Source organism: Parasteatoda tepidariorum, chromosome 1 (genome assembly GCF_043381705.1).
Source record: "Parasteatoda tepidariorum isolate YZ-2023 chromosome 1, CAS_Ptep_4.0, whole genome shotgun sequence".
NCBI classification, from domain to species: Eukaryota; Metazoa; Arthropoda; class Arachnida; order Araneae; family Theridiidae; genus Parasteatoda; species Parasteatoda tepidariorum.
Window position 1 is genome coordinate 29104474 of NC_092204.1, and position 23079 is coordinate 29127552.

Here is a 23079-nt window from a genome sequence, read left to right on the forward strand (position 1 = left end):
TTTTCAAAAATTAAGATTGATTTTTATGTTCTCTGTTTCGCTTTTCGACATTTTCAAAAACGTTCTTGATTGGCCTTATTTTTTAGAGTTAATTTAAGAATATGTTTTTCCAGGAAATATTATTCTGAGCATTGAAATGTTAGTTTCAGTGTTGCTATGCTGCTAAAAGATTTTGCTATTTGGCCCCAAGTGTACTGTCCTCAATCGATTTTTTTTTCTCTTTTTTTGCCGAATATTCATTTTTTGACCAAATCGCAATTCATTCCCACATTCGACCAAATCATATTAGTTGTGGAAAAAATAACCAGGCTTTACGATAAAACTGTACCGAAATACCGTATCAAAAAGTGATTATTTAATTGTGCGATTAACAATCACGTATCTTAGTAACATCATAGTTAAATAAAGGGATCATCCAAGTCATGTGGAAAAGTATAGAAATAATAGGTGGGAAATTACTTATATTTATGCTGAATTGAGCACGAATAAAGCTTGTCAAATGCACGACTTAAAATTTGCATGTCGTAATAGAATAATTGAAATTTTTTATGATACGTGGGAACGCATAGCAATAACTGCCGAAAAATATTGTTGAAAAAAAGAATTTCAAAAAAAAGATAAAAAATCACTTAGATTTAAGATGAAATCGTCACAAATAAAGTGCACCAAAAAGTGATTATTTAAATGGGCGATCTAAAACTCGCATCGTAATAAAAATTCGAGATTTTCGAAATCACGTAGAAATAACTGTTTAAAAAAATCATTCATATTTACCATAAAATCGGCTTAAAGAAAGCGCGTTAAACGTACATTTACTAAAGAATCTGTTAAAATTGATTGTGTCAAAGCGTGATGACTTAAAAATGCGATTAAAAATTCCCATTTTTAAAATTTTTTTTATTGTGTTTAGAAGCTCTCGCGGGCCGCACTTCAATAGTCGAAGGGCCGCATTTGGCCAGCGGTCCACAGGTTGTGCACCCCTACGGTGGCGTTAAAAACCACGTGAGAGAGCTTGGAAACAAAACAGAAAGAACGAGAAAGATCCGCGGGTGTTTTATAAAAAGGGCCGCCGGCAGTATTGGACAAATTCAAGGACCTATCAAGTTTTTCAAGGACCTAAGACGTTTTTCAAGCATCTAAATTTAGTAAAAAAAAATTCAAGGACTCTCAAGGACCGTGGGAACCCTGTTTATATATTTGTATAAATTTATCAATACGGTTACAAATAACATGTATAGATTTATAATTATAATAAAAATACACATGGCAGATATATATGGTCTACCAAATCATTTATCATACCACAAATCATTTATCATTAGTTATGGAGGAAAAAAACTATATATCACATCAGGGCTCGAAAAAAATCAGAAATTTTACCCGTCGCCGAGGACGGCTTGTTCAACAATGTACCAGTCCTCTTTTGAAACTAACCCGTCGCTTCTAAATAAATAAAAATATAATTTTCTCTTATTTATTACTAACATTTATATAAATTGCACAATGAATTAGTAGTTACTAGGATTACAAATACTAGGATAACATTATACAGTAATAAAAGAAATACTAGGTTACTAATAGTAAAACCTAGTATTTCTTTAATGAAATAATTTAAATAACAAAGGTCAAGTTATCTGTCAATTATCATGGTACTGCATTTTTTAAATGAATCAAATACAATGTTTGCCAGTTCCACAATAAAGCCAATAATTTACAGAGGTTTCTGCACAGAAATCTGAAAGAGGCTTTCCATTTAGGTAGATGTTCAAAATTGCGGTTGACGCTTCTTGTTTAAGACCAGTAAGTAATGTGTTTTTTTGTAAGTTCATTGCTGAAAAGCCCCTTTCAACCGCTGCAGTACTCCCAGACAGAAAAAAAATAAATTCCACCATGCGCAGTATGTTGCTGTATTTTGAGATTAGAGGGTCATTTTAGAAGTGAGAAGCTAGACTCTTGTAAGTTAACAAAAATTGAAAATATATCACGAACATTAACGGGGAAATGGCCGTCCGCGCGGACGTTGGATTCGAGAAATTTGTTGTCCGCGGGGTATTTTTGACCGCCGAGGACGGGCGGTTTTTCGAGCCCTGTATCATATATACCGGTATATAAGTAGACTTTTCAAACTTTAAAATTTCAAAAAAATCAAGAGGTTGAATTATACACTGTTAATAAAGTTGAACATTTGTTGATTGTGAAATATTGATGCATTATAAACAATGAAATAGTGATAAACAATTATCTATTCATTTACCCTTTCGAAAAAGTACTTTTAATATATTATATACAATTAATTTTGCTTATTCTCTCATCTTGTTTTCTTTACATATAAAAGTCTTATTTTTTTTTAAAAAAATATATATATATATATCATAAAATATGTTTGGTTATGAACAATCTCTGTGGCAGAATTTTCTCGGGCTTGCTGCGGCAAACTTCCCTAGCACTAATATTTTGCTTTAGGATACTTTTAATTATGACAATTATTAATGTAAAGTAACAGAAACATTGTGGTTATGAAAGAAAGTATATAATAAAAATGTATAAAAAATTTTAATTACAAAAGTAATACTTCATAAATTCTAATATTATAGGCACTACTTTTGCATTTTGTAGGCAGAAAAATACAATAATTATTTCTTCTTTCGCATTTTGTAAATCATCACGCAAATTAAAATTCATGAATAAATTAAACGATAATAATATAAAATTCATACATAATTTAAAAATCGTAAAATCCGCGCAGTAACTCCCAAAATATAGACCTCGAATTGCACGAATAAGACTCTTTAAAAAAGAGATATTCAAAAAAGTGTAAGTAAAATATGGTGCTCTTTAAAGAAAAAACATCATTTCTAGACCGGACTATCGCTTAAACTTTCACTGTTTCTGCCTTTTTTATTTTATATTATTAGTTTGAAATTCTAGCTGAAAAGCCAGTCAATATTGATTTTTTTTTAAAAAAAACCTCAAATGCGAATAGAAAAATCATGATTATTCATTTCCTCTATGCGCAAGAAAGACATCTCTGGAAAAAATTCTGCAAGAAAAAAATAAAACATTTTTCAATATTATTCAGAAAGGAAAACCAAAATTTTTCCTTCCCAAATGAAAAATCTTTCTGCAAAGACTCTGTAATATTCTGCGACAATGTCGCTGTGTCTGCCACGGGATGAACAATTCTGTATCAATTTATATCTCATATAATCTATTAATATGTTATATACAATTAATTTTGCATTTGCCTTATTATAAAAATTAACTAAAAAAACAATATTTTAAATTATGTTTAAAAAAAATTAAGAAAAGTTAAGACAATCTATTTCAAAGTATTAATAACAGAACATAATCTGTTATTGATTTAATAACTTTAGCAGTGTCATCACATGAATCACAATCAGCAGAGAATTCTACTTCATCATCATTTTAATTAATACTTTACAATTTTTTTCCTCATGCTTTTGATATTAGGTACTTTCATATTTGGTTTTTTCATCACCCAACTTACCAGAAGTGATCTTCAAATACAATGGGATTAAGCTTATACACCAGAATATACAATATATTGTTCAATTGAGAGTTAATATCAAATTTAAAAATAATTTTTTTATTCTTGATTCCTATGAGACACATCGCTAAAATGTCATAATCACATTGTTTGCGTATATAAAAATTATAAAGTTTTATACATGGTTTTGTGATGAAATTCTATTAGAAAAAGGTTTTAAAGCTGAAAATACAAAGAAATTATTTTGCCAAGTAAGGTTTAGGCATTAGCTCTATTCTAATATGCATTTTTACAGAAATCACAAAGCAAAAATAAATTAAAATCATCGTTTTTGAATTATTTTTTACTTAATAAATCAGTTATAGTCTCTATTTAGTTGAGATAGTTGACTACTAACAATACAAGTCTATGTGGATTTTGAAATTAGCCTGTAACAGTAATTAACATTAAACAATAGTTATTAATATGTAAAGGAAATCAATAAAGGAAACAAAAATAGATTTATGAATGAAACTTACATCAAACATAGCAGCAACTAAAAGCAATCATAAATTTATAAACAGTTAAACTTCAGGAAAATCTGTCCAAATATTGCAAATACATATGTCCAGTTGAATAATTTTTTCCTGAAATAGAAATTCATTTTAAAAACTTATTTTTACCACAAATACAGAAATTCCGCTTACACATTATTATAGAGCATCAAATACACTAAAAATCATTCAATTGATGCGAAAAAGATTAAAGCTCCATTGCAGGGAAAGAAAAATAGAGCACAAGCAGACTTAAGTAATTAAAATTAAACTATAGTAATAAATACAGTATTAATAAATATATGAAATAAAATAAAAAATTTTTGATACTAGAAAATAAATGTAAATAAATAAGAGTAATACTAATAGAAGAAACATAATTTGTAGGGACAAATTTAAATCAACTATGGTAATTTCAGCTCATGCTGCTGTCACTAAATATAAACAGGAGATTCCTATTATTAAATAATTGCTGGATTTATTATGCATTATTTTAAATAAGGATCTGCTAAAAAAAGAACTCGGAAATTTCAATGTTCTTGGTTTTTATAGAACAAGTGAGAGGAAAGTATGAAACATATTTAAAACATATAAAATAATCAGAATTTAAAAATAAATATTTTCTTCCAATACCCTCAAATTTGACATTCATTACTCAAGTACTGACCATAAGCAATGCACGATGCGGAAATCTCTCCTAACTCATAGCCATTGCCCAACAAGCCTTTACATGTTTGTTTTTTAAAAAATTTCAAGTTTTTGTGTCACTATTTGGTGTCTTGGCGATTATAGTTGGCACAACAGATCACAATATGGAAATATACAAAAAAAATTTGATTTCATTTGATATTTTGATTTCATTTAATACTGATTGATAAAGTACAATACTTAATCTTAAATATTTTTTATTGAACTACTTGGTTGAAATAGTCAGATATGTATTAAATAAACATGACTGATCTTGTAGATGATATTTCGATTCGCTATCTACTTTAAATCACTCTTATAACTAAAGTATCACACTTGGCTTATTTGTAGGGTTGGGGTTTTTGACGTCCTAAACTGATTTTGGACAGGGCACGTTGGTTTTCTGTCTTAAACTGTCCAAAACTGCCTTAAAGTGTCCAAAACCTTGAATTTAGGAAAAATCAAAAATTCTAGAGGTGAAACCATTGCACACATAATAATTGAATATATTAATAAATATTTGATACTCTTTATATAATTTGATTTAACTTATTAAAGGAAAATAGAAAAAGATTTACAGCTCATAAAGCTCCACAATTCATTAAACAACAAAAGTGAATACCTTATCATTTTAATATGAATAAGTGTGCTTTTAATATTGTTAAATTAGGCTTTTGCATAAAGATAAATAATACAACATTAAAAATAATTATAATCTTTTTTAATAAAACAGAAACTTGTCTTCATTCTGTTTCTTATTCAAAAATTAACCTATTACTTTTCACAATATTTTTTTAAAATTGTGTCATAATTTGAATAAGAGGGTTCTGGGAGGGTCAATAAGCTGCAAGAAATAGTTATGCTTTGAAATTAAAAGCAATTAGAGTACACAATGAAAAAATACCTATCACCAGGGAACAAATGAAAAAAAAATCAATCAACATAAGTATAAAGGGATTTCTTTAAGAAGCAGCAAACTCAATTAATTTTCAAAATTTGTCCTTTACTGCAATAACAATCCATTTTAACCTTGATTTTACTATAGTTATTGCAATTCACACAACAAAAAAAGACAAACTAGTGTAAACAAAATACAAATATTTCTTTTTTTTTTCTTCTTTTTTTTTTACTTACTCTTTTGTAACGTTAAGTTGTTTTCTTGCTCACTTGACACACATTAAAAAAAAAAAAATTAAAAATTTCAAATAAATTCATTAATTGAATAAAAAAATTTACTGTGATTTTCAATTTAGTTGAAGCATTTTTCATTAATGAAAGTTCGAAGAGAAAAATTCTGTTGAAAAACATTTACAAATAAGTAAGACAGTTCCCGCTGCATGCCATTCATACACCTCCAAATGAATTGCAGATTGACTGATCGCTAAAGAATATATTTCACCAATCACGTTCGCATTCCTCCTCAACGGCGATCGGATATGCTTAAATCGCATGTAGTGAGAATGAACCTTTTCTGCACCTTTTTTTCTTGCATTCCTCAAAGAAGAAGACAACAACAACAAGAAATGTGTGACAAGCTGTGACTGTGAGAATTATTAGATTAAATGTCTTATGCTTAGTTTTGAAATATAAATTTTATTTTTATGTCAAAACAAGACAAACATTTTCAATGTCTTGGCCATATTCTAACACATATTCATATATGAAATACGAAAAAGTTGTTTGAAATGAATATTTGTTCTTCAATCCTAAATACTTTTTTTCTCCCCCAAAAAAACCGCATTCCACAAGTTGTCATTAAGTTTGACGGATATCGTGAGAAATTATAGTTGTTAACATCTAGAAGTATTTGTAGATGACAAAAAGAAAAAGAGCTTTATAGTTATAAATACAAGCTATGCAGTATCTATTCAAACTCTCTAAATCGTCTGTTTTATTCAAATTAGTTGGTGTTCAACGTACTTCATTTTTAGAATCGTGCAATTTCTGAATAAATGCATGTACAATTCCTCAAGTTTAATACTATTTTACCTTAGTTTTTTTTTTAATATGTTCCATGTTTTATTCAGTTGTGTTTTGTGAGTGGCTAAGAACTATGATAAAGTTTCCTGATTGAATGATTGTACAGAAATCAACAAAAACATTTCATAGAACCAAAACAAAATGAAAGTAACTGTTTACTTTGGTAATGTTCGTGTTATAGTTCCATGTGGGAAAGGTGATATTCTTGTCAGAGATCTTATGGACTTGGCTATAACACGATATAAGAAAGCTACTGGAAAGGTAAGGCAGACTTTACATTTCTCGTTTTATTTTGTTACGCTACTAAAAATAGATAATTAACCACCTTTTTATGACTTTTACTGTGAAGCTCATGATGATTTATCCCATACTTATTAGGTAGTCACAATGATTTATCAATTTAGCTACTTATTATTGTTATTAAAAATTTAATTTGGGGGATATAGTTATATACTGGCAAAAGTGCATATCCCCTGAATTTCAGTGGGTTTTCTTTATTAAAAAATTGGACAAATAATGTTGGTTTTTTTCTGGAAAAGAATCCTTAATGCTGGTTAAGTGCAGTCTATTTAACGTGCAAAGAGATTTGTTACCCTATTTCGGGGTAGTTGCACATCTCTTTTTTCAGAAAAGGCTGCTGAATGACAATTTTTATTATCTAAGATGATAACTTTGAATAAATATTTATAAGTGCCATTTAATAATATTTTAACTATCCGTAACTGTCAAGAAAATAATATCTCCAAAATAATTGTGTCTTTGCTATTGTATGCTGTATTTTTGTCTAACTCTATAAATTGTGGTGTTCGTTTTAAAATTATGACCAATTGAACGTAGCAATACCTTGTGCTTATTTTGTACTTTCTGATGTATCTTTCTGCACTAAGACATTGAAATTTTAAAATATGTACGTTGAGGTTTGCTCCGGGGAGGCTAGCCCTTGCTCGTAGCCACTCCTTGAGTTGGTAACCTTTAGGGACAATTTTTTTTGTAGTTTCTCGCACGCAGTCTACTGCCCTTAAGTTTCTGAAATTGAATTAAGTTTTATTTCGATGTAGATCCTAATATGTAAATCTTCCGGCCGATTCTACTCTTAAAACCTTTAATTTGTATGATATGTTTAATTTAATTTATTTGTATAACTAACTTAAAAGATTTCCCTTACGGGTGCACATCTAAATATCAAGATTTGGTAACACAATAATTTTAAGTCTTTCACTCTATTATGAATGCTTAAAAATATGTATAGTGGGACTCGGGAAATAAAATAAAAATGCTTGTTAAATCGGCCTACTTTCTGAATCTAATACAAGAACAAAACAAAAAAAACGTAATATGAAATAAACTTACATTAATTGTTTTTTGATTCTTTAATAAGAAGTAAAAAGAATATTTAAAATATTGTTGATTGCATAGTTTTACAAAATTTTGTTTTAATCAAGTTTTGTCAGAAAATGAGAATTCTTTCTGCTTTGTAACATTTTTCTCCTTTTCTTAAGTTTTTATCTTTTAAATTTTTTTTTCCCAACATTTTAAACAGCCAAACATGATATAAAGAAAAGTAAGTGTCTGGCAGGAAATGAGATTTTCTTACCTGTGAACCTGAAGTCAGAAATGCTTCTCCATTTCTGTCAATATCCGAAGGTCTCAAAATACTTTTTTGTCATCTGGTAAAACGACAATGGGCTGACTAGGTTTCCAGTCTAACTGGCATTTTCCTTTTCTCTGGCAGAATTATTAAGAGAACAAGTTAGCTCGGTCCGTTTTAAAAACCCAGCTCTGGCTGTTATGAATGTTTTATAGTGACAGCTGGTTTCGGTGGTTTGAGAGAAGTTAGACATCTGTCAATAATATTCAGTTTATATCACTTTGAGTTTCATACAAAAAATCTGTTTTTTAATTTGTTGACTATATCAAATTATGTGGTAACTAAGCAGCATTTGCGGGAGATTTTATGTTTCTGTTTTAATTGGAAGAAAAGTGCAGCTAAGACGCATCGAATGCTTGTAGAAGTTTATATTGACAATGCTCCAACTGATAAATCATGTAGGGAATGGTTTCGATGTTTTAAGAATGGTGTTGTATACTATGAGCTGCTACAACCTGGCGATTCTATTACTGGCATTCGGTATAAGCTACAATTGATTCGTTTGAGCCATGCATTACGATAAAAACGGCTGGAATACGAGCAAAGAAATGACAAAGTTACTCTTCTGCATGAAAATGCTCGACCTCATGTCGAGAAAGTCGAACATTGCTCCTTGTGATTACTGATTGTTCCGGCGGATGCAACACGATTTAGCAGATCATTGGTTCACTTCTTTCTCAGAAATCAAAAATTAGCTCCTAACTTGGAACGCCTCAAAAGGCGAGAAATTTTTTCGCGATGGAATTCGAAAATTGCCTAAGAGGTGGGGAAAAGTAGTAGCCAGCGATGGACAATACTTTGATTAATCTGTTCATTAATTTTGTTCTGAAATAAACGCATTTTTGACCATAAAAAAAATCGTACCGAACTAGTTTGTACTCCCAATAACTTAAAAAAATAATTAAATTCTTTTTAAATGACAATATTTCAATAACTATATATGATATAATGAGTGCATAATTATTTATTAACATTTATAAAATTTTGTGTGTATATATGTATTGGGCAACCATCAGATATGGTTAAAAATATATAAAAAAATTAGGAACTCCAACTGCCATTTACAGCAAATCATTGTTGGATTGATGGTCACAGATTCGATTTTTCAACACCTCGTGTTATTCACAAATATATATTAAACAGTTTAAAATAAAATGAATAAAACCAACTATTTTCAATAAAAAATTTTAAATTACATTTCAAAAACAGATTCATATATCTTATTTGTATTATTGGAATATATGTGAAACAATATGTAATGTAATAATATTTGTTAAACCTATCTCTTTTGAAATGTTGAATTATGTTTTTTACAATTTTTAAATATTTCAATATAAATGTTATATCTGGCAATATCTAATTTCTGTTTTAATTTTACTTTTTCTCTTTTAACATAAAAATAAAGATGTCAAAAGAAATAAAGAAAATTTTCTATAAAAATAAGAAAATCAGTCATTATTTAAAGCAAAAAAACTTATTAGAATCTTTTGCTTTTATTTTTTTCAACCTTCATTTTACTCTTTGTCTAAATTAAATTATTTTATAAATTATGGTATTCTATGCTAATGCTCTTCTTTCAGTAATAATTGGTATTAAAAAATTAACTCTTTGAAATTAATATAAATAATTAAATATACTCTTTGAAATTTATGAATAATTATTTGTTTTCTGCCCATATTGTATACTTGCTTTTTGTATATTTAAAATTTATTTAGTTTATTTTGAGGAACGTAACGAATATTCAGCATTCGGTTCTACTGCGGGCTATGCGGTTGGCTGAATGTTTGGCCCTGTTTCATGTGAAATATTTCTTTAAAAAAGTATTTTTTGGGTAATTTTTTTTCTGAATATAAATAAATTTAATAAAAAGTAATAAGATTTACTAAAAAATATTCTAAAAATTGTGTTTTTTACTATATATTATTAGAAATAGTTTTTACACGAATTGCAAGTTCTAAAACTTGCATACAGCTTGCAATGTTCAGAAAGATTAATGGCAAAACAATATTTGAAGAATTTAAACTAGATTACTTCATACTGAACTTCAGATTTTGTGCTGTTGATTATTATTATATTTGTTTTTACGATTATTATTTGTTTTTATTATTATATGAATTTTGTTGTTTTTTCGCCATCTTTTGTTTTAAGAAGTTTTTCTGTTAGATTTTACTCTTTTATTTTCATTTACAGTAAGACTAACCAAGAACGTGATTTTGTATTTTGAGAACAAAAAACACTTTTTTTTACTGTTAACTTTTCTTTTTATCTGTTATGTGCATTTGTTATGATGTGTTATTATGACACAACATTTTTTAAGAAGTGTTTTTAATGAATGTTTTTCTTTTATGGTTATTTTCTTCTAGAAATATGCAATGTGGAAAAGTTAAATTGAAATTTTTTGTGTTTAATTTATCCTTTCAAAATTAAGAGAGATTTTTGTTTTGACTTCTATCCAACTTTTTCTTTTTTAAAAAAGTTTTGTTTTCATCCTCGTTTTTATTATAACACAGCAAAAAGAGAGTTTCTATTACTCTTCATTCTTTTTACTTCACTTTTTCTTGAAAATACTGTGATTGGAAAGCTGAGATGTTCAGCTTTAACATTTAAATTCTAGAACCAAGAACTATTTTTTCTCTTTTGCTTTTGTGTCTTTTGTCTATATGGGCGATTTTATGATAGTGGAGAATTTTTAAAGCGTTTCTGATAGACATTTTTATAGCGTTATATTTTTATAGCGTTTTATGGATACTATTTTTCTGGAAAATAGTTTTGTGTAGTGGTTTTGTTTTAAGAATTAAGAGAAATTTTTTTTACTACTACTATTTCACTTTTTTTCCAGCTTTACAGCTTTAATTCTTTTTAAATCTGTGTTAGTAAGTTTTTTATTTATTTTAAATGTTTCTAATGGATAACTATTATAGTTATTTACTTTTTACCTCATACCAATAATATAGCTAAGTTTTGATTATTTTTCAATAATGACTAAACTTATTGAAGTACTTCATGGTAAAATCACGACGACATTGTCGCAGAACGTTATAGAGTTCTAAAGGCAAAAGATTTTTCATTTTTGAAGTAAAAAAACAATTTTATCTGCAGAATTATATTCTAAATATCCCTTTTTCATGCATCACATCAGAAGGGGGAGAAATTCTCTTGATTTCCTATCATTTGAGAATATTAAAAAAATCAGCAATGACCGGCCGGCTTCAGCTAGAATTTCTAATTATTAAAATAAAATTAGGAAAAAATTCCAAACCCGCTGAAATTTAAAATATAGTTCAATCTAGAGGTGGTGTTCTTTCGTTTTTGTTTTTTTTAACGAACAATTTTACATTGTAATGAATTTTGACTGAGTGAGGATTTTGTTACAAATTCAGATCTGTAACAAATGAATTAATTATCTTTGCAGTACATTATGCTTTTATATTTTTTTTATCATGGTTTTTATATGGACGGAATGAAATGATTCAATATTTTTAATATATTGTGCACATAAAGTTTGAATCTTGCATTCATGGAATCACTCTTTGACACACTCGGCTTGCTCTGATATCATAGTTGTTTCATGAAGTGGTTCAATCATTTTTGCTACGAATTTTCAACTGGAGAAGAAAAAAAGAATTATGACTATTTAATTTTTCCAATTCACAACTTTACTTTTTTAATAGCTGTAGTCAGTTTTTTAATGATCTTAATTATTTTTAATGGATATGGTCAGTATTTTATTGATCTTAATTATTTTTAATGGATATGGTTAGTTTTTTATTGATCTTAATTATTTTTAATGGTTAAATTGTCTTCTTCTTTAATCCACCAATACCATTAATATAGCTAAGTTTTGATTGATTTTCAATAATGAGTGAACTTATTTATACATAAAATATTTATTAATGATTTTTCAAAAAAAAATGTTGCTATTCGTTATCCGGAGATTCAATATCCAGATAGGTTTTCGATATCCATTATCCGGGGATTCCAATCTTTTTCTCTCCCCCCCCCCTCCAAAAAAAGCAGGAAAAAATGGTTTTTAAGGAGAGACTGGTTAATATATGGTTTTATTATAAGCGGTAAATTTGTCATACTTTAGAGCATTGCATGGAAACCATTTATTCTGTATCATTTATTTTTCGGTAATGTATTTTCTATTAAACATGTACGTAGCAATCTGAAATATAATTTTGAGAACTAGGAATTTCCTATAAACCTTTGCCATATCAGTGGAAAAATAATTAAATAAATGGTTTTGGTTTTATTTTCTAGATTTTTTTTATCAGAAATGTTATTACCATGCAATATAGTAATTTTACTAGAATTTTTTCTGTATAGTAGTACTGTCACTAGTGTAAAAACAATTTTTATTTTAGAAATATGTATAAGAAAGAAACAGTTGTTTCAGTCAAAATAAGACATACTTGGCAAAGGCAAAACAATAATTTCGAATCCTGTATTCAGTGGTCTCAACATTTCCCACACCTTTCAAAATATACCTTTATAAATGTTAATATTTGTAATACTATTGCTTTTTTTTGAGGTTTCTGGTTTAAATTTAAAAAAAATTTCATGACATTTTCAAATTATTTGACTCATAAATTTTAAAATTAGTCCCACTGTACAAGAATTTGCACAAACGCTAAAAAAAAGACTGGGCTAATATATATATTTTTTTTTTCGTTTTTTTTCTCTTTAATTTACTTTTTGATAAGTTTTTAATGTAGTTAAAAAGCGTTATTTATACATTAGAATTTGAAGGGTTTTTTTTAAAATCAAAACTAGGGTTTGTTGATTTTTAAAAAATGGCTGATTATTTAATTTAAATTTACAAAGAATTTTAATAAGTTTTGCTTAAAATTCCTATGGATTTTCGAAGTTTTAAAAATTATTATGTCACTTGGTGCTTAATGAACTGCAGCACTTAATAACTAAAGTTCTGAAGATAAGAATTAAATGACATATAAGAAATTCACTTGAATTTTCAAAATGCTAGTTAAAAATAAACTGAAAATTTATTACTGTTTTTCTTTTAAAAAAAAATTACGGCATGTAGATGTTATTGAATATGAATTCGCGATAGCAACGAACTATAGGGGGCGTTGTTGTATGAGATGAATTCCTGCGATTTCCATGTGAACAGTCATTCAGTTTGCTCTGGAGACGTCTTTAATGTAGCGTGTAGCATTCTAACGTTCCTTCTTTATTGTGGCTTATTAAATTTAAAAAAGAAAAATGTTTGATATTCTTTTTTATGCAAGCGAAAACAAAATGGTATCTCTCTTTTTTTTTTTTTTTTTTTTTTTTTTTTTTTTTTTTTTTTTTAGAGAAGGAAAATCCAAAACATATCGAGAAATATTTGTGAATAAACAGAAAAAAAATTAGATTATTAGAATTAAAACCTTCTTATTAGAGCTAAAACCTGAGAAATCGTTTTACTAAATTTAATGATATAACATAGAATGCCTATTTAAACTTTGCATTTCGTAGTTTTAAGAATCATATTACTTCAAGCATTAAAATAAGCAAAAAGTATACTTAAGCTCATAATTTCATGTAATTTAATTTTGCAAAAAAGTTTTTTGACAACAATTTATATCAACGAATTTCAATAAAAATCATTATTTTGAAACTAAAAAGCGTAAAATAAAAACTTTCATGCTTTTTTTATTTAAAATCGGACGTAGAAAACGATTCTATAGAAAATTATCATCAAATAAGGAAAAAAATTATTCACAAGTAAAATTTTTTATTTTAAAAATCATAACACTTACCTGATTTATAAATCTGGAGAATTCCAAAATGATATGTTCTTCGATTGAAAACTTTATTCTCAAATAATATATTCATAGATTATCCCTTCATTACTTTACGATGACATACCACACAATAAAATTTTATAATTGCAAGAATTTCAATATGTAACTTAAAGACAGAATAGCTGAATTCTAGTTGAAATTTATCATTCAGAATTAAAAAATACTTACCAAGAAAACAATAAAAATTTATTAATAATCAACATAAATTATATCATTTCAAGTAATTCGGATGATTCTTTATTGTTGTTTTCCGAATTATATAGATTCAGAAATATATACTATTCTATAACTATTACTGCTCTGCACGTTCTGAAATCACATTTATTCATTGGAATAAACTAAGCAATGTTGACTTCACTTTAATTTGTCATGAATTGAAGACAGAAAAAAAAATGTATTTTAACGTAATACAGCATGCGATAGCGAAATCGGAAGTTATCAGTTGCAAGCTTGTTAATAATAGAAAGGTAAAAATTATTGAGAAACTGTTCTTCAAATGTTTGGCGTGTTCTGTTTCATAAAGATTTACTAATGTTCTGGTTAGCTTATTTTTAAGTTCCTCTGTCTTCCTTAGGGAAATTTTGCTTCTTATTTGCTACTAAAAAAATTGCGTCCGACTCTGCCAATGATTATGATAGAACTAAATGAAAACTTAGTAAATAAATGCCTGATATTTTCAGGCCCCGCTAGAGGACATACTCAAGCATTGCTGATGCTGGCGAGCATAATGATGATGCTGGCGAGCTTGTCATGGAAAAGCAGATCAATATTGGTGTGCCACAGGGCTCTTCCCTGGGTCCGGTCTTGTGGCTCATTGTCATCGATACCATTTTTAACTTTTGTGACTGTATTGATTTTACACACTTCCCTGGCTTTGATTGCTTAGATTTTAGGCTAATTGCTTTCGCGGATGATGTCTTCGTGCTGGTCGGTGGCTCGATCTTCTATCATTTTGATGCCCTGGTGACTCACATCCTTACCAATTTATCAGCCTGGGCCGAGCAAAATAAACTTGAATTTAGTCGTGAAAAGACACAACTAATTACATTCCCGAAAAACAATAAAAAGGTTGCTAGACTTCCCTGTATTAAGCTGCACAGAAACGATAATAGTAATATTAAAAACACACGAACACTCAAATACTTGGGAGTCCTGCTCGACCCGGGCTTGACGTGGATCCCCCATCTTAACGAGACTAGAGATAAGATCCAAAGATTCAATCAGGGGATAAGGAGAGTTGCTAGGGCAACCTGGGGGCTCAGCCCATTTATACTTAAACGAATCTACCTCCAGGCAAGCGAGCGTATTATTTTGTATGCAGCCAGTGTCTGGTACAGAAATAACACAAGGATGAACGAAAAACTTAAATCAATCCAAAGGATCCCTCTACTTACCATTACCAAGGCGTACTCGACAGTTAGCTCTGAAGCTATACAGATACTGGCTGGCATTGTCCCAATTCACCTAAAGATCCTCGAGGACATTATTATCAAAAGGATGAGATGGGGTTGGAGGACGGATGATTTGGTTCATGTTTTCCCAGAGTGCTCTACACAGAATATTAATTTTGATACTCCAGCCCCACTGCACCCATCTAAGTATCGCTCCTTGCCCTGGGGGTATGATTTCCCAAAAGATCAGGGTTTGGAGATTTTCACCGACGGCTCTAGGATGGAGACTGGCAACGATAACATCTTCAGAACTGCTTTTGCATTCGTTGTCTATTTTAACGGAGTAAAAACACATCAGGTCTCCACTAGGGTCGAAGATAACACTAACATCTTTATTGCTGAACTGCTGGCCATCAAATCGGCGCTGCAATGGCTTCAAAACAACAACATTACAGAGGCAACTATTTACTCAGACTCTCTTTCATCGCTACAGGCCCTGGCTGACCCACAGCCCACATCAGACATTATTGAAACGACAAAACTGCTCTGGAGACAAAATATAAAATTAAACTGGGTTAAGGCGCATGTGGGCATCCAGGGCAACGAAGAAGCTGACGAAGCAGCCAAGATGGCCATTGGGTTAGACACGGTGGAACTCCAAGGGCTGAGGACCCCAAAACAGGTTAAGAGTAAACTGAGGGATAGTATCCTTATTAAATGGGCAGAGGAGTGGAGGAACTGTCCAAAAGGGAGGCAAACCTATGATCTCATTAAAACACCATCAACTAAAAGGTTACTTACAAACTTTTACCTAAATCAATTCATTACTGGCCACGGAGTGTTCGGAGTGTATCAAAAAAGGTTTTTCAACAAAAGTGGTATCTGTCAATATTGCACGGAAGAACAAACCATTCACCACCTACTTTTTGATTGTGCACGCTTCCGGGCACTCCGAGGGGATATCTTTACTAATAAAACTGAGCATCAGATCTTCTCAAGTAATGACTGCAAAAATATCGTCAAGGAAATCATTAGGGTCACACTAGAAGATCTACTAAAAATTAATCAGGTCTAGTCTCACTGGCCCTCCTCTCCAGATCTTCATTCGTTCCCCCAGTAGAGCCATCGGCCGGCATCCGGGCACGCTTGCTTTTACTTTGTGCGCCTCTTGTGTTTTAACTTCTTGCTAGTCTTGACTTGTATACCTCTCCGGCCCTGACTTGTTGCTGGTTTTAACTTTTAAATTTTAAATCTTTTGAGCGCATGTAACTTTTTTGTATTACCACTGGTTGGTTTTATTTTCATGAGTCCCTATTGATTCATGGTTTTAACTATCTTGATCACTTTGTACCCCTTTTGGCTTGTTATTGCTCTTTTAACTTGTCGTTGTTATATATTTTTAACTTTCCCTTTTTGGCTGTGTATTGCCAATGTTTTATTTCTTGTGAATGTTTTGGGTGCTTCTTATAGCGGCGAGGCACGGCCATAATAAGGGTCTGTAGACCTAATATAAGGATCTTTTGATTCGGCTGTCTCTTGCTCAAAACACAACCAGTTTTTACTTACTTTATCGCTATGCATTGTTCTTTATCTTTCTTGTGTATTGTAAATTTTGTATCTGATGGCCTGTTGCCCTGTTGCCATCCATCCACTTGATGTAAATTTTGTATTTTTTGTATTTTGTGTTTTTAATGCCTCTCCCGTATGCCCATAGATGGGCGGGTCGGGGACATACAATAAATAAATACTCAAGCATTGCGATCACGAATTGTTTTGCAAAAAACATGATGGAATGAAAATTCTGCCTGAAATATAATCTTGAAATGCACTTAATATGGTAATTTTTGGTATGTTAAAAGAATATCTATGTTATATTAAACGCTTATACGCGTGTGGTTATAAAATCAAAGAAATTTCTTTTCACAAATTGGAATAAGCATAAATCAGGGCAGTTAAGCGAAGCGATTCATTATTCCATATTTTAAGATTAAATTTTGTTAGAATTAATATTCTGATCTTCGTATGGTGTATAATAAACTACGAGGAGAGACATTAATAACGTAACTCTAGAAGAACAGGCAGAATTGCCGCAGAAAAATAACGCTTCTTAGATTCATTGACTAAAAGTATTGTTTCAAATGCACCTTAATTTTCTCCTGCTTTATTACTATGATACCTTTCCTTTGTTACAACTTCGTGCTAAACTCGAGAACTTGTGAAGCTGCTGTGTGTTTGAATGCTGAAATTTAGAAATGTACCTACACATTAGACAAATAAAACTCAGAGATTAAGAATTGCCTCGGCGAAATTTGAATTGTTAACATTAGATTAAGCCTTAAGTTTTTATATCAATTGCTTTAATTTTAACCTTTTTTTACTATACTCGCTTTTCTTACTCTTTTCTTTGGTTCTTATAAATTTTACATCTTTGTGATGAAATAGACTTAAAGCTGTTGTTTTTCTGGACAATTGTGTATTTAAGAAAAATCTAGACCGAGACAACCTATCCATTGATCGAGTGAAGCAATTCTAAGGGGACGTAAAAATCAGGCAGAGTCTTGTAACCTAAGAAAATTAATAAATAAATAAAGCATGAAAAAAATTTGAAAATTTGTAATTTCTTTATTTTTAGCCTGTTTTTCAGTAGTTAATAATGATACATTTCTATTTTCAATAAATTTAAATCAAGCATATGCAATTGTGAAAGTTTTTTATTCAATGATATAGTTTGAAATGTATTGCTATTTATCTATAAAAAGATTTAAATTATATTTATAAAAGTAAACTCTATTATATTTATAAAAGTAAACTCTAGATAACAAAGACGAACCCGATCAAAACATTATTAAAACTTATCCCACCGTATGTTACATTATAATACCGTTGAAACTCAAGTACGTGGTACATGATTTCAGTGCATAAAAGCCAGTTTTAATTTTTAGAGGATTTAGGAAAAAATATTCCGGGTTTGTTCTAATTTTAAAGAATAGATAAAGTTATTGTACAAATAATCGAATTTAACATATAAGTTCTGTTATTATAAAAGATTTAAGCTAAAAGCACTGTTTTTTATTGTTTTCTTCTTACCGAATTTTTGTTAACTGTTAGATTAGTATATGTGTTCTTAAGGTATTTTGGTTTTTACTATACGTCGGTAAGTTAGTTTTCTGCGCTATTTCTTCTCAAACTTGTTTTCAATTGCATTTTTATATTAGCGATATGGACGCATTATTAAAAATAATTTTTATCTTAGGATAATTATTCTTTATTTGGGAATATCGCATTTACCATCGTAAGACCTGAAGAAAACGTTTACGTTTTCTCATTGAAGAAATTTATTATTTTATTTTATAATTCTTCGTTACGTGTACACATGCATACATACAGCGAAGGATAACCTATAACCTCATTGTTATAAGGAGTTATGATTATTCTGAATGGTTTTAATGAGGTATCGGTATTGCCAAAATGATTTTTACCTCTGACTATTATGCCAACTAATTGTTATTAATTATCCAGCTGTAATAAAAATGCTATGTGTTGGGTCACATTTCTAATGGGCATTGAAAATTGTTATTTTGAAGAAAAAAAATGTACAAACTTCTACGAATACTCTCGATACATTAAATGTGAGATACTGAAATTTGTAATGACTTTATCCTTTATATAGAACTAAATCTTTCATTTGCATAGTCACAACCGTCCCTGCCCGCTCTAATTTCCTGTGAAAATTGCCCCGATTCTTACGTACATATTACAGTATTGGTCAAAGGGTTATAGTTAATGTTTAAGAATTTTTTTTTTTAAATAATAAAGATTTTCTTCTATAAAATTCTAGTTTTAAAATAGCTTTTCTAAGTGGGGTTCTGAATCTATTTTATAAACAATGGCGTGATTAGAAGAAAATCACTAATATTTTAAGCAATTTATTGATTTCAAATAAAATGATTCTCTGAAAAAGTCGAGCATTCCGCGAACAGCATAGTTAATATAGGACTTCCCGTCTGAAACCTATTTTACAGTTCGCTTACCCAGTGGGTTGTTTATGGAGCACACGGAAACGCTTTTTTCTCTTTTCATTCATCATCCAACGTAAAACAAATTAATGATAAACTAAAGATGTGGAATTGAAATTAGATTCGTTACGTGGGACAAACATCCGATTTCATGGTGAAACGAATTTTCTTACAAAAGAAAAATGTTTCAACGTTGAGCATCGTGTATAGGGCAAAGGTGAGACATTTTGCTACTTGGTCAGCTGTAGCATTTTTAACATTGGTCACTTTTACAAAAATCTGAAATCTTAAACGTTTAAGAAACTTGATATTAATAGTAAGGCATTTTTTTTTAATGCATTTCTCAAAATATGGTTAACATTTCATGCTCATGATGCTTAATTTTGGTAATAGGTACGAATTAAAATAAAATAATAAATTATTAACTAAAAGGCATGATTAGAAGAAATGGCTCTAATTCGTTTTGAAGAAAAACAAAAACACGCCTTACTATTTTTGACGACAATGATGTTCAATTTTTGGTATAGTTACTATAACTGGAAAAAAATAAACTATGTAGTGATAATTACCGGGAAAATGTACTAATTCGTTTAGGTGAAAAGTAAAAATTAGATATATTATTATTGAGGTCAATACTTAATTAGATTTGGTAATAGGTCCTAACTCAAATAAAAAGTTTGCCATGTACTGAATAGCAAAAGTAATGGATAAATGGTGGTAATTCTCATTCAAGGGGAACATGAAAAATTGCCGTACTGTTATTGCAGCCGATGATGCTTAATTAATTTTGGTACTATGGTAATTAGTACAATTTTAATGTCAAATTTGCTAATGAAGATAAAATTAATATATTTTGTACGTATTAAAACTGTGCAGTGTTAGGTTATGTGGAAAGAAGTGTTTTACGGACCTGCGAAAATGATACGTACCTTGGAAAATCGCTTAATTCTGATAAATTTTGATCATCAAGAATTGACCTCGAGCTATAACATTCCAAAGAATCCTGAATACAGTTAATCGTTTTTTTTTGGGGGGGATGAACTACTAAAAGCGTGTTTTGCTTAATTTAGTAACATGAAGGCGCTGGTAAGGGCAACAAATAATAATAAATGAAATTAAATTTATTGCCATTCAGTTATTAATTGCCATTCCGTTTTGTGCATGATTTCGCAGTTTTGTTCAGTACTGATTTATTGATTATTTTCTTTCTTATTTTTATTAACCCTGTACGAGGAACTTGTAATCAGCTAGTTTCCAATAAAAGATAAACTAGAAATAAATACTATTCCACTCCTTTGGTATCTGGTTGGAGGAGGGTTTGAAATTTCAAATGGAAAGCGGTGTGTTCTGTGAAACAAGAGACTGCTTATGCCAAGTTAGATTTCTGAAGCAAAGGTGTTTATTTATTCTTCCTCTCAAAGAAGATAAGGTTTTGGAATTTATGCAAATTTAATATCAGTGTAAACTGACAGAAATCTGTGGGCAATCGATTTCAATGAGGTAACTTAAAAATTATGTCTGCACTCACTAATGGTGGTGTTTCCAATAAAATGTAAACAACAGTAATATAACTCTTGACCTACTCTATTTCCGGTTAAAGAGTATGCTGCTGCTTATTCTGAGAGGCGATATTTTCAAATAGATAATTTTGCTTTTAATATAAGAAATAAATTATATAATTTCTGAGCTGCTTTATTGCGTATGATGTTAAGTCATTCTGTTGAGTTTGAAGTGAAAATTTGTTTTAGTTATCTAGAGATGTATTGTTAAAAAGGTGAAATGGTTTTTAGATTTAGAACGAACTAGATTTTTTGGAAGTTTTGATTTGGCCTCTTTTTACTTTTTATTACTGTTAGTTCTTGATAAGCCGTGCACCATCAAGCGTAAGAGTTAGCATATTGTTGGAGCAGCGAGATTAAGTTCATTTTACAAATTATCATCTTGGTTTAAATTTCGAAGTTGGTATATTGATCACAAGGTAAGAAGTGTCTTATAACGATTCGTTTCGATTTCGCCTTAGAGATGTCAGGTCTTCAAATGATGATATACAAATAATAAATCAGGTAACAAATACACGTATACAAGAAATACTACTCATGAGAGTCAAAACACAATGATTACGTTGTGAGCCAAATGGCTTCAAAACACGCTAAAAACAAAAACAGTAACCCTGAAGTATAGGCAGTCAAAAGCTTGCAGCGCCTTCTAGTGTAGAAAACACCAAGAATTAGAGAACGAAAAATGTATTAACCTAAGTGAATTAGCTGGGAAAGCAATATTTTAATTCCGCAAGGATTCGACGGAGAGGACTCTTGGCTGGACCACTTCCGATATCCTGCCAGTGAGGCATATATTGTTTACCAATATTCGCATGAAACGGAATCGCATTGCTTTATCAGATAGTTAAATCTGCTCGAAGCCGTGCGAGTTTCATCTGAATAGATGTTTGATGAGACACTCATTTATTCGGACTTAATTCACAAATGGTATGTTCCGGTCAAAAAGAGAAGCCATTTGTGAAATACTATGATCTCTAGATCAATCGTTATTCGATCATTCGTAAATCCTTATTTCGTTAATCCATATAAGATGGGTGAATTGCATGAGTTATAATATAAAAATGTATTTATTAACAATAACAAAGAATGATGTTAACTTTAGAGCAGAGGTCGCCAAAGTGGTCTATATAGACCCCCAGGGGTCTATTTAACAAAAGCGGGGGTCGATCCGAGCCAGGGGGTCGATACGAATCGGAAGGGTCGATTGGGGGTGGAAGAAAAAGCAGTTCTTAATACGCAAATCATACATGCCTAATTGAGTGCGTATAATGTGTGAATTTTTTTAGAATTAACTTAATATCAGACATCATTTATAACAAACAAATTAAACGATTCCTATGTGTCTTCTATGCGCAAAAACTTTCGGAATTGACTACATGAAACCGTCAAAATTGAAAGATCATCTTGATAGGGTTCACTCAGATAAAAAAAAAATAAAGAACTTGAATTTTTCAAAAAACTTAAAGAAAAATTCACATGTCAACCAATTATAAGTAGTTTTATGAAGCAGTCTACTGAAGTTGAAACTGAAGGAGGATCAATAGCTTCGTACAAGATTTCGCTTAATATAGTAAAGGGGGGGGGAAACCACACGCAATCGCTGAAGAAATTGCTATACCTGCAATTAAAGATGTCATTGAGAATGTAATGAAAAAAGACTCCTTTAATGTTTTAAAATCATTGACATTAAGTGCAAATTCTGTAAAACGGCGTATTGACGAAATGACTGAAGAAGTAGAAAATACGGTAGTTTCAGAGTTAAAAAATTGCAAGTTCTCTTTCAACTTGATGAATCTGTTTTTGGCGTTTCTGCTATTCTTATGGTGCACGTTAGATATTTCAGTTAAATGAAAGGACAAGTCATTGATGAATTTTTATTTGCTAAATATCTTGAAACTGATGGAAAAGGAGAGACAATTTTTAATTTTCAATAATATTTAAATATAT

At 30.0% G+C, this 23079-nt stretch overlaps 2 protein-coding genes across 8 annotated transcripts in view; one reads left to right on the forward strand and one right to left on the reverse strand.

The window, feature by feature from the left end:
• The window catches only part of LOC107457352 (zinc finger and SCAN domain-containing protein 31), a 19877-nt gene extending 13771 nt beyond the window's left edge, over positions 1–6106 (reverse strand). For 2 of the 7 annotated variants that reach the window (XM_016075521.3, XM_016075497.3), the window contains exons 1-2: positions 5633–5870; positions 4027–4134 (exon numbers count right to left, since the gene is read on the reverse strand). In XM_016075521.3, the coding sequence (XP_015931007.1) occupies positions 4027–4035 (9 nt within the window). In that variant the 5' untranslated portion in view covers positions 4036–4134; positions 5633–5870. Of the gene's footprint in view, positions 1–4026; positions 4135–5632 lie in introns of all 7 variants that reach the window. The other 5 variants (XM_016075504.4, XM_071178063.1, XM_016075513.3 and 2 more) reach the window with 5 other exon arrangements.
• Positions 6107–6216: 110 nt separating this feature from the next.
• LOC107454073 (partitioning defective 3 homolog) overlaps positions 6217–23079 on the forward strand; it is a 68012-nt gene continuing 51149 nt past the window's right edge. The window contains exon 1 of the mRNA XM_043040269.2: positions 6217–6969. Within this exon, the coding sequence (XP_042896203.1) occupies positions 6850–6969 (120 nt within the window). The 5' untranslated portion in view covers positions 6217–6849. The remainder of the gene's footprint in view (positions 6970–23079) is intronic.